The 13,428-nt window shown below is 38.6% G+C and overlaps 1 protein-coding gene across 1 annotated transcript in view; it reads right to left on the bottom strand.

Moving 5' to 3' along the window:
* Window positions 1-9,098, bottom strand: part of SUSD5 (sushi domain containing 5) — a 50,002-nt gene extending 40,904 nt beyond the window's left edge. Inside the window, exon 1 of the mRNA XM_082044233.1 lies at window positions 8,863-9,098. Within this exon, the coding sequence (XP_081900359.1) occupies window positions 8,863-8,956 (94 nt within the window). The 5' untranslated portion in view covers window positions 8,957-9,098. The remainder of the gene's footprint in view (window positions 1-8,862) is intronic.
* Window positions 9,099-13,428: the final 4,330 nt, after the last annotated feature.

Raw genomic sequence — 13,428 nt, forward strand, 5'->3', positions numbered from 1 at the left:
AAGCCACTTTGTTTTCATATCTTTCTGGGAAGACAGACAGAATTTTTTTTTCTTAATAGAAGGCCTTTTTTTGAATGAGCATGAGAACATATTTAACATAACAATTCCTTGTTTTATTTTTATTTTCAGATCAGTTTATTTTACTTAAATGTATCTAACACTGTGAAAGATGCAAGGGTGAAAGTTAGAGGTTTTGGCAACTGGGAATAGGGAAGCTGGAGTTCTGGCAATGAAGCTTCAGGAGTTATTGGGTTATGGAATAAATGTATTAGGTAGATGTCTACAGAAAAAGAAGTAAACAGTGAGACAGTTTACAGTGCTGACATTTAAATCGCCATAAGTGTCTTCTTTCTGAAGATATACCTCAGAATACCTTCCAAATTTCAAAGGTAAAGACTGAGTTGCTTGCAGGCACAGGACAACAACTTTTAAACATTATTAGAATCATAAAATCATAGAATAATTTCAGTTGGAAGAGACCCTCAGGATCATCAAGCCCAACCATAATCTAACCTAACTCTAGCACTCAACCATGTCCCTAAGAACCTCATCTAAATGCCTTTTAAACACCTCCTGGGCAGCCTGTTCTACTGCTTCACAACCCTTTCCATGAATATTTTTTTCCCAATATCCAATCTAAACTTCCCCTGGTGCAACTTGAGGCCACTTTCTCTTGTCCTATCACTTGCTACTTGGGAGAAGAGACCAACACCCTCCATGCTACAACCTCCTTTCAGGTAGTTGTAGACAGTGATAAGGTCTCCCCTCAGCCTCCTTTTCTCCAGGCTAAACAGCCCCAGTTCTCTCAGCTGCTCCTCATCAGACTTGTGCTCCAGACCCCTCACCAGCTTCGTCACCCTTCTCTGCACTCTCTCTAGTACTTCAATGGCCTTCTTATGATAAGGGGCCCAAAACTGAACACAGAATAAATTCAGTAAATGCATGGAAACACTTACTGTGTATTATTAAAAAGTAGATTAGTGGAAGTGATCATACAAACACAAAGCTTCCAGCACATACAGAGTGTTCACTGTGTAGTTAGCTTCACACTCACAGGATATATTGATGGATATCAGGAATCCTTCAAACTGCTTCAGCCTGATTCTCTACCAAGTGCCACCCCTGCTGCCTCTTATTTCAACGAATTGATATATCTGAATCTAACCCTAAATATAGGAAACTAATATGGGGTAGGTCTGTACCTGACAGCTTTGTTCTCACCTGTGCACACTTTAACCCACTGGAAAAAATCACAGTCCTTACAGCAAAAGAATGCAAAGTTTCTTTCAAAGAAATATATCATTTGTGCTTATATTAGCTAGCAAGCACAGATGGATCCTGAAGAAGATTCCTGCTTTGGTGGGAATTCTACATGTGCACAATAAAGGTTGTCCTGACTTGGGCAGATAGCAATCTAAGTAAGCGGGACAAGCAGTGATGAGAAGAAACTTTTCTCAGGCAGTTAACAGCAGCTGACCAAGGAATGCAACTCAGAAGCATAGATCAGTGTCCTAAACTCTATACCTCATGGTCTCTTGACTCCCAACTATAATCAATACCATGAACTGTAATTACAAGAGAGGAGTTTACACAGAGCGGTAAAAAAGCAAACCTCTACAGTCCTAAGTACCAAAACATCAAGTATCTTGGCTAAATGTCCCTGTCGAGCGTTTAGATTGCGGGGTGACAATAAAACCCTGGCAGATGTATTGTTAACCTCCTCTCCCCCCCACTTCCCCCTTTTTGCCCCTCCCTCTCCCCCCTTCCCACTCAGGACAGGCGATCGGGGGGGAAAGAAGAACAGAGAGAAGAGAGTTGGAAAAAATTAAAATGTTTTACTAATGCTACTAATAAGAATAGAGAAAATAATACAAAATATACAAAACCAATCTTGAAAGTCTCAGCAACTGCAGAGCTGGCACCCAAAGTCCTGGATTGGACTCTGCAGCCAACCGGAGCTGGATTCAGTCTCTCACTAGGCCTCAGTTCGCAGGGACGACTAGCAAGGTCCTCTCCTAATGTTGGCCATAAGGAAAAGGGACGAGATCCTCGTGATCTCCCACTTTTATATGAAGTATTCACGTGAATGGAATGTTATACACAGTTGGTCAGTTTCTTGGTCACTTGTTTCTTGTCGCCCCTCTCGCGAGATGTCCATCCGTGCTTATCAATAAGTTTGCATTCCATTGCTAAGTTTACCAAAACATGTGTCTGGTTCTCCAGGAAAACGCAGCTAATATAAAAGCTTTAGCTGACAGGCAAAATCACTAAAAGAGAAACTTGTTTTTAACAAAACCAGGACAGTCCCAAATAATGAACATGAGACTAATGTAGACTGCTGTTTCCAAAGGCATGAATAGTGAAATATGTATGGTGTAGGGAGACAGATATATAATCAGATAATATAATCAGAAAGATGATGGTTTTAAATAAGCATTCTTAAGCTGCAGAACAACTTCCATTCTTAAAGGTAAGCAGGGATTAAGTGTAATGCTTTATTGAGGCTTTGTCCCAAATAAAAACTTGTCCACATTCTACATTTCACTATTTGACTGTAAGGACTGAGATACATCATTGAAGACACATAGGGCAAGTTTGTGTAACATTTGAAATAAATAATAACTTTTAGCTTGACGTGGCAGTAACCCTTGTTTTCCAGCTATTGGTATAGAAGAAGACTTAAAGGAAGAAAATCATTAAAGGTCGAGTTACATCTAGATATAATTAGAATAAATAAAGCTCATCACTTAGTCTTTTTACAAGAAAGTAACAACTACATTTTTAGAGGTGTTTAGCTAGCCAAGTCTGAGGCTTAGACAGCTTTCCTTAACTACTGTTACATGTTTATTAGTACTTAAAATAAATTAACTTTTTGCTAGAAACTATGAAGATGCTGATTCAAAACAGAGTCGTGCTCTTCAAAAACGTATCTGGGATGTCCAAATTATGTAGACGAGTAGGTTTTAGGGTAAGCTAGAAACGACTTACTGGTTGGGAAAATTACAGTGAACTGCTTTATAGGAAATTCTGGTTAGCCAGAAGTGGATAGAGAAGGTTGACCTGCTTACCAGGCTGACCTAAGAATCTTCTCCAAAACTTTAGAAGCTCTATGGCTATCTGCCCAGTTTTTAAGATGTGTCCTATGTTTTTGCCTCATTTATTACTTAGAAAATACAATAGCAAGTAAGGTTAACTTATCGGATGGATAAGTCAATGGAACAGCTGGAACCCGAGTCTCCTGAGCTGTGTTACATTACTGAGGGACATTTACAGGAAAAAAATGCAGGAGACATGTTTGCACGGTAACAGGAAAAATACAAAAGCCATCAAAACAGGAAATTTCCTTAAATAAATAGGACTACAACACTGACATTTAACTCTGCATCTTACAGTGGCACGGCTAACATGCTTGAGATATTAATGTGTTGAATTTTTCTCACTTTTTATCACAAAAGTGGTATCATTTTCAAGCTGGGGATCTAAGGGTCCTGGTTAAATATTTGTAAAATTTGTATCACTGCTAGTTGTAATGAAAGGTTTTTTTAAAAAAGGTTTGTCTCACATACTTGATATCACAGTCATTTTTGGTATGGGGTTTGTGAAAAGTTTAAATGGTATCCCCTTTCTCTCTAGTGCATTATGACAATGTGGAACAGTTGAAATCAGTTTTCTCTGAGTTTTTTCTGAGATCGTATCAAGAGATGTATTGTCATTCTGGTTTAAATACACAATTTTAAATATGAGACTGTTCTTTATTTCCATAAGGCACAAGATGAAGGAGCATATCTTCATGTTTATTTGTGTGGAGAACATAATACGCCTTTGGTTGTGGTACCTTTGAACAGCCACCATATTTGAACTCCTCCTTAACTCTCTTCCTTCATTTCTGCCCCATAACATTTGTTTCCCATGAAGTGATGATGGGACAAGTGGTGTGGACATTTATTCCCAAAACTCTACATACTTTCCAGAAGCCTTTTAAACAAAGCCTGTCTCTTTGGTTTCAAGATAAAGCTAAAAATCCATGCAAAGTAGTCTTTCTCAGGAGGCTTAATGCACACCTTGAGTTTAGAAGTTTCAGAATGAAAAATGTTCTTGTCACAGTAAGGTTCTTCAGGTTCCCCTTAAAACCAGTAAAAAAGTTTTAACTTCAATGGTAAGACGTAAGTGATAAGACATAATTCTTCCAGCTGTTAATTAACAGCTGGATTCATAGCTCTTGAAGAAAAAGTCACACTCGAAGCAAAAGAGTCTTTAATAACTAGCTTATATTGCTAACTTCTGACATCATCTGAAAACTCTTATTACAGAATCTTGATTATATTTTGATATCTTGATAAAAGAATAGTTTTAAATTTTGTTTGACATTAAAACTTCGTAAACAAGTTATAGCTGAATTTGGGTTTTACTTAAGAGTACTCAAATATATTCTGATTGAAAACATAACCATAGAACCTTAGCACTCAGGCCTTCTAGGATTTGTTTTTATCACCTTGTTTAATTCCTGTGTAACTAGACTGTAGATTTCCCCCAGTAATTCCACCACTTAATCCAAAAATTCATGGTTGAACCAGTGCATGTCTTTTCAAAAGGCATCCAGTCATGATTCAATGACTCCAAGTAATGGAGAATTTACAGCACACTTTACAGTAAACTGTTCCAATGGTTCATTACTCTCACTCCACCTTATTTCCAGTTTCAAATTTTGCTACACTCAGCTTCTAACAACTGGACCTTATTATGCTTTTGAGACTGAAGAGCCATTGACAATCAGATACATAGAAGCCTAAAAAAGGTATTCTTCAAAGATGAAACCAGTCCAAACCATGTTTGTTCGTACTTTTAAGAATCTCAGTGGAACTGGAAGAATTTTTTTGCTTTTCAAGAAGACAGAGTTTGGTTAATTTATTTTAATACACTAACAGACAAAAAAAAGTTCTTCTGAGGTGTATAGGCATGGTTCAAAACCCACTGAAATGAGTTCAAAGTTCTCGATGTCTTCAGCAGGATTTGCATCATGCTTGAAAAGGAAACATGAAACTGTATAGCAAAATATACTTTGAAATGAAAATGTCTCTCACAAATAATATAAAATGAAAGCACTTTAAAAGGCATGTCCAGTATGCTGATCTCATGACATGATTACTAGTTCAAAGGATAAAATCTAATCAGTTTCAACAAAATAAATGTGGTGAAAGATGTGCAAATGTGGAGTCTAATTTATTTTTGCTTAAATGTTAAAAACTTCGAATTGAGGTAAAAGAGAGCTGAGGAAGGGAAGGTCAGTTCTGTACTTCAAGAGCAATTTAATTTACATTTCTATGGCTGTGTGTAACAATGGCCTTGATTGTAATAGTAATGGAGGAGGATTCAGTAAAACTGTACAATTACAGACAGAGATTTGGGTAATTACCAGTTCTGCTTGGTGTTCATGAATGTAGAGTTTATTTCTGCAAGAAACTAAAGTGAAAGATGGCTTATTTAATTCAAATTGCTTAAAATATTACATCAGCAGAAAAATAGCAAAACTGGGAGGTCACCTTTGAATTCCTCTTCAGCTAAATTCAATTTGAGCTTAGATTTTAATTTTACTACAGACTTTAGGATAAAATACTTGGAATTGTTTATGCATTTATTTTTGCAACATAAAAGAATGTGTGGTGTTTTGCAAGTGGAAGCCTGAAATGCTTAGACACCTGCTGCTCAAATACAAGTGTCTAGAGAGAGCAGAAGAGAAAAAGCATATTTCTTCCCTTTTCATTACAAAAAAAGGTGCAAAACAAGCCAAAGGAAAAACTATAGTGTTTTTTTTAATCCTACCTTTGATATGAGACATATCTGGTTCTAGGTCAGAAGAATACAGCTCAGATCCTCACCTAATTGTGCCTATCTTTCTGGACTCAGGATCCGTCCATTTGCAACCTCTGCAGTCACTACAGATGGTCAACAGCAGATGACAAGCTTGACCTATAGGTCTTCCATGTAACCCAAATTTAGTCAACAGACCAACTTCACTCTGGAATAATTAGTCAAGTTTTGCAATTAGGGCTTTTTTAAGCTCAGGAGGGTCTTAATAAGGCAGGGTAATAGCCATCATCCTCTGCTGACGTGTTCTGTCTCAGAGAAAGTACTCTGAAGAGAACTATGGTTCATACACATGGATACTTTAGCTACCATGAAAAGACCAAAGGAGTTAAAAAAAAATGGAGGGGACTCCTGTGCAACATGCATGAAGCTGCACCCTTTTTCTCCTACTCGAACTGCAAATGCAAAGAAATTCCCAAAAGCCTGCACTGGTATAATTAAGACCCATCATGATAACCTATATTATTCTCCAGTAACTGCATTAACAGTAGTGGTATACCATAGTAAGTTAAAGCAGGAATAAGCCCTTGAGAAGCCTTCTGTCCATCTGACCCTGACCTCAACAGCTATGAGCAAGCACATTTCCATCGTAAAAAGACCTGCAAAGTGAAACAAAGCTATCTTTGATTTCAGCATTTACCTTGGTCTTTCTGGAGTCTCGACAGCAATATGTGCTGTGGTAAATACTAGTCAAAAGAGATCAATTAAACTTTGAGGCTTTACGCCTTCATCAGACCTTGCTGGTCTCCAGCGTTATTGCCTACTCTTTATCATTATTTGTGTGCAAGATAATAAAGCGAAAGTCTTCCTTAGGGAAATATATTGCAACCAGTTTCAGAGGTTTGCCTCCAAAGAGGGGGCCAGTCTGAATTTTGCAGGGTTTTTACAAGGTGAATTGAAAATCCCTTTCGCAGTTTGCAAAACAGTCAGTTACTTTTAGTTAAAAATAACAAATACATACATATGTGTCACCCAGAAAGGGTCCTTTGCACTTAAGTGACATTTGCATGTATTAGAGAGTAGCACAATTGTATTTTCACCTACAACTTAGAGAAAATAGAAGGTGGTTTCATGTCTGGATCAGGCCTGAATCTATCATAAAACAAAATATTAATCCTGTTTCGTACTCTCAGATCGTCTTAAATATGTAAGCCTACATATACTGGTAAATTTTAGAGTTCACATGAAGTGTTTTATTCTGTATCAATGGACAGGGTGTTTTAAAAAGATTGACCCAATTTGAAATCTCTCTGCTTTGAAATTGGGTCCATCTTTTTTGAAACACCCTGTGTAATAAGCCAGATGGTTTATAGGACAGTGTTACAGTTGTTTGCTTGAATATGAATTCTAGGAGAACACACTGAGGAGCATGATATTAGAGGACTTGCACATTTTTCACAATGATACTTAGAAGTTAAATTAAAATGGAAACTACAGCATTATAATAATACTCTACAACTGTAATGTACTTCAGATATTCTACCCTTTAATTCTTATAATTGCTTTACCATGTGTGAATTTGACAACCTGTTGAATGACAACTAAAATGTGTCATTAACTCTGCCTTAAAATGACCTCCAACATTTTTTTCCCCTACTCTTCTAGAGGATATTTAGGAACCAAAATGATGCCATTAATTCTACAGAAAAAATACAAATTAGGAGATGCTCTTGAAAATATAAGAAAATTCTTCAGATGAAGCACTCTTAGCAAAGGATTAATGATTCCTGTCCTGTCCCCTTTTCTTTAGTTCTGTGGAGAAACCTCTTTCATGGGTATGCATTTTTTTCCCTCATTTCACAGTCATTTTGCTAGGGAACGAGTATTTCCTAAAATCAGAATAGCAGTTTTGTCTACTGAAACACAGTGCAGCTGCCTGATACATTTATTTTCCTTTATTCTTAATGAAAAGTAATTTTCTTCAAATTTACAAGACAGGGTTCTGTTGTATAAATGGCATTTTACACAAAGCGGTAGAAACATAGAGGTAAGATTAATTTTCTCCCTTTCCTTTGCCATACTTTGTCATCAGCTGAAATAAATTTAGGTTAACGAGGAAAAAGATTCTGAGAACAAAAAAGAAGAGTTTTTTACTGCCCTATAATATTTAAGAGCTGTTATCTGGAATAATGCAGCAAACATCAATGGTAAAGGATTAGTGTACCGAAATAAAAAAATCCTGAGATCAGGCATAAATCTATCACAGCTGTGAAAGTGAAAAAAAGTGGCCATTCAGCATTCTCTCCCAGGAAAAGACACAGGCATTTTAAAAATAAATTGTGTTTTTGCTAAAGCAAGGTGGTCATCATTACTATAGGCTTAATCATTAAAAGGGCAATAGGCTACTGGAAAGTTTCAAGTGGTGCAGCTATTCAGGATTATCCTCAGCAAGTAAAAAGTCCCATTTCAGAGTAAGGGGTAGCTGGCGCTTCAGCTGAATTCGTGTCCTGATCACATCCCTTGGCAGGGAAGTGCAGATGAAACTCGCATGCAGAAAGGTGAGCAGTCATCTTTAGCGTGTGTGGTACTGAGCAGAAAAGGCTTTTGACTTCTCTTCCTCAAGTACTTGCCTATATAAATCACTTTGGGGGGGCATCTGAAGTAGGGAGATGGGCAAGTTCTTTGGAGAAAAGATACTTTTAATTATAAGGAGAGCTCTCCTAAAATATAGCTGTCTTCTTATTCATGTTCTGGCTTTGTTTTATTAGTCTTATTTCCCCTGGAAAAGTTCGCTATCCTGTCATTTTGTTGTAATAAAATAATCTTAGCCTTCTGGGAACTGATTTCCTCTCTCTGCTTAACCCCAGGATATTTGTAGAGTCTCAAAAACCTCTGAATCAGACGTTTCCTAACCCAAACTGGGGCGTGTATTTAAGTTTCTTATTAAAAAAAAAAAAAAAAAAAAAAAGTGGGATTTTTTTTTTGCAATAACACATTTCAACATACAGCTCTCATTCCAGCCATAGCAACCCAGCCCAAACTGAACGGTGGACTCACCATCAGCCTGAACAGAGATGATCTGAAGGATGAAGAAGACAGATCCCACGCCCTGGAGAAAGGTGAGAGAGGATCTCTGAGAGGCTGAAGCCATTGCCCTGCTTGCAAAGCCCTCAGCCGCAGGAGGTTGGCTGCTGAGGCTTTTTCTCTCTCCTCCTCTGCACTTTCACAGCGGGGTCTGCGGTGATGATTTCAAGGAGCACTTTCCCTCGGCAGGATCCTGCGTCTTGGGTTTGGACTGAAGGCGGGAGGGGTGGAAAAAGAAAGAGGGAGGGAGAGAGGAATCCTTGGCTTGGCTAGTGTGAAGGGGAGGGGAAGGTGGGGGGGAGATGTCCAGCCAGCTGGGGTTGGGGAGAGGCTTTATCCAGACCAGTCTCCAAGGCAGTGCATGCAGAGAGCCGGTGTGAAAAGTCACATTACCCCGTCGGTAAATACCTAATGGATCACAGTGGAAGAAACGTAAAAGCCAGGAGGGAGAGAAAAGGCGGGGAAAGAACAAGCGATGAGCAGAAGAAATCCCTGGCTGAGAGGAGAAGGGCAGCTAGATAGCTGATGCTGGTGCTGGTACTTGGTGAGTTTGTGGGCTTAGCTGTGCACCTCCAGAGGGATGAGTTCAGACATGGGGAGTGTTTTCTCTCTGCAACATGAAATCAGCCAGCTGAGGGCTGCAGGTCAGGGGCTGCTGCAGCAAGAGTGACGGTCTTCAGGTAAGCGCTGAGGAAAAGTGACAAATGGCATGGGACCCTGCTGGCCGACCTTCCCTGAAGATCAGGGTTGGGATGGGTTAATCCTGTTATTTCAGATCCCAAGTTCAGGACGGGGATGAGGAATTGAAGGTCAAAGCAGGAGTCCACCAGCTGGTCTCCGTCAGCACTCCTGGTCCAGGTAAATACTGCTGGTCAGGTCTGAATACTCTGAAAGCAACTGATGAAGGGAGTTTCCAGCTCCCACTAGCACTTACGGCACTGACATCTGTCCCTTATTCTCATTTGTCCTATATTTGTCCCAACACAACTCAAAAGAAACCCCCACAACAAAAGGAAGCATACTGGTGGTGATGCCAGGATTTATTTCGCTAAATATATAAACAGAATAGTTTTGTGTTGCTGTTGGAACTGAGCATGGCTCAGAAATGTTGTTTTCATGTTCCCATCCTATTTTGCTTTTATTTCAGCTTCTTAAAATTTTTTCCCTTAGAAATTCAAAGCTGGGTAAAAAATGCTCAGTCTGCTAGAAGCTCTGAGCCACCAGGAACAGTAGAAAGGAGCTGGCCCTCCTCACTGCCAGAGGCCACAGTGTCCGACATGGCAAGGTGCTGGTAGGCAGTTGCATGCATCTTCTGATAGTGACAAACCTGCCCAACGTTGTTTTCATTCTGACTCAAATGACTCAAGCTCAGGAACTTCTGTATGTGATACTCAAGGAAGCAAGTAACACCATAACACTGGAAGCTTTAAAAATACCTGTATTTAATCAATTTGGGCAGATAGTGCTTTGATCTGCTGTCTTTGAAAGAATCATAGCCTTCTTCCCCTTCTTCATACCCTTGCATGGTACGTGAATGTACATGCTGGAAGCTTTCAGACATGTAGCATTGAATTTTCTGTTTATCCAGAGAACAGGGATGGCAGCAGGTTTCTTTATGTTGCCTTGCCAGTCTAACTTGTAAGAAACACAGAATTAGAAGGATGGGCATTTTATTGCTCATTCCATCCCTAACGTGGGATGGTTGGCGTCATGTAACTACGTAACTGCATTTTACTTCAACAGAAACTGTATGCTTTATACAACAGAAATTAACATACAAATGACAGAAAAAGAAACAGAAAATTGTAGCATTCTTTGAATAGTGTTTTTTTACTAGTGACATAGCTAATGGCATAAAATGCAGTTTTAACACTCCAATAGGCCAATAGTTCTACCCGTATTTCAGAAATGTGGACACAAAATGGTGAGAGAAAATGTTGATTCTACACTTTTAGTGAGATAGCAAAGAGATTCCATGAAACTGAGCAATTACAGCAAGACACACAGACATTACCAGACACTTGATGTGACCACAGCAATAGCTTCAGGTTTCCTTGACACTTGTCACAGGGCTGATGACTTCGTTGGCCCTTTGCTGTCCTCACGAGTTTGGCAAAAACAGTTGGAGGCAAGGGCAGTATCTTCCAGATTTCCATCTAAAATTCCAAAGGTCTGTTGGATTAGTTTTGCTATAATTGGATCATTTCCTTGTGTTGATATATGTAAAGGCATGTTGCCACTCTGGCTTCTGTCTTGGAAAATCTCAGCTTGTATTCTTGAGTAGAAGATCTTACTGATTTTATAGAATTACAACAGAGCAGAGGATCTGTTCCTTTTTGAAGGCATGAACAGTTCGTAGATTACCTGGCTTCCTCTTGTCATCCCACTTCAACTGTAAAGTGAGTCTATAAGTGTGGAAAGGTAAGGACAATTACCAGTTATTATTAACCCCTGGAAGGTAAGTATCTATCTGTTGAACAGTTGTCCTTCCAATCTAATATTTCTAGCGGAAAAAAAAACCTGCTCCTAGTGCACTTTGGAAGATTTACATAAAGCTGAGAAGATTAGGTTTTGTAGTGAAATGATGTCTACATTGTTTGGCATTGAAATCAACATTAATCCTACTTTTAGATTTTGGGCTTCTGGAACCAAAAATTCAAAATGAGATCTGGACGTTAAGGTGGTTAGAAACAGATATAACCTCAGGCATTCGTAGCACTACAGTAACACACTGGTCAAACTATTCAGTGTATGATGTACACAGTGTATTATGACACATTACAAAAGATTAATTGTATGTGCAGCTTTACACAACTCATAGATTGTGCCTTCCTTGAGAGTACTGAATGTGCCAACAGTGATATTTTATAAAACAGTGCTTCACTATATGCTAACTTTCACATACAGAGTAAGATATGTGAAGGCACTGGGCCATAAAGTATGTACATACACATATGAACGTACACATGCAAAACACTCATGGGCTGTGAAGCACACAATAATGGTTTGGGCATCTAGTACCTGAAGAGCATCTCTCTATGTTGACATCTGGAATATGTCACTCAGGTTAGGGTGGATTTTTGATACTAAACAAAACACCTAAGTGAACAAAGACACATTTGAAAATAGGACCATGTATTTACAATAGAGATTATTGTATTTGGTCTCTTCATATCTACTACTAGGAATATTTACTTTCTGCCATTAAAAAATGTATATACTACAAACATTATAGATGTACAGGCTCCAGTTCTGCAAATTCTAACACATGACCTAAAGCTATTGCAAGATAAGGACCTAGGAACCTAAGGCCTTGAGCAAATAGACACTCAGAAACACTATCTCAAGCCAAGCTGGGCAGATGTTGGCAGATTTGTTAAAGTGCTGCAGCTGGCAAAGAATCTGGTCTTTGAAGAATACTGGAAAGTCATAGGAAAGGTCACTTTTCATATCAGAATAAAGCACAATACAAATAAAGTTTCTGTTCAGAAAAAAGATACCTCTCTGTCACTAAAGCATGGGATTCTGTTTAACTTGTTTCTCTGCATAATGCAATAGCTTCAGATGTTGACAGTCTGCATAATTTAGCTTGAAGAACTGCATTTAAATGGAATATAGACCCTACATTTACTTATTATCCTAAATTTTAGTTACTTTTTTTTTTAAGAAAGAGATCTACATTTATATGCAAGCAAGGTGGTGACTAAATTGCTCTAAGTAGCATGATTATTAGAATTTATTGTACAGTCTGGAACATCTGAAGTACTGTCTCCAGATAAAGTTGAAAGGAGATAAACACAGAATAACTGAGGCATAGAGCTTGCTATGTGCCCCACACTCAGCTGCAGTGCCTGCATATAGTGATGGCATTATTGGATAATTCCATAACCATTTGTGATGATCCATGCCCAGGCATGAGTTACCATATCCAAAATTTCAGATACCAGGTGATATGTGTAAATGTCATAAAATAGTTGACTTCCTACAGGCCAGACATGCTAGTGATGACTCTCCCTAGATACAGTGGTGAGAACTGTGGAAACCAAGAGGATTTTGGTTCTGCAGCTCACTAACACATTAACCTGTAAGCCTGTACAACCTCTTCAGACCTTCTCGTCATATATAAATGGAGATAACCAACTTTGCACATGATTCTGATATAAATCCTAGTAAATCAACATACATTTCTTTATAGATATCTTTGTAGGTATCTTTGTAGTATTATATCACTATTGTGGGGCATGTCTGCTTTCCTGAAGTCTGTGACTTGAGCTGCTGCTAGAAAAAGGCTGTAAAGAATTAATGGCTCGGCTGAAATCTGAATCTGAAATATCTGATAGACAATACAGCATTTACATACAAGCACTGCAATGACTGACATCTCCTAAAGGATACGGAGCCTGTGTGACTGAAAGGCAGGCAGGAAACCTTGGTAGTACTGTACAACTATTGTACTCATGGATAGTACACCTACTGTATACTGGGATCCAAACTTATTCTGCAGCTGTATCCAGGCTTCTAACCCCAAAAAGCAAACTG

This window comes from Streptopelia decaocto (assembly GCF_964273445.1).
Source record: "Streptopelia decaocto genome assembly, chromosome: 2".
NCBI lineage: Eukaryota > Metazoa > Chordata > Aves > Columbiformes > Columbidae > Streptopelia > Streptopelia decaocto.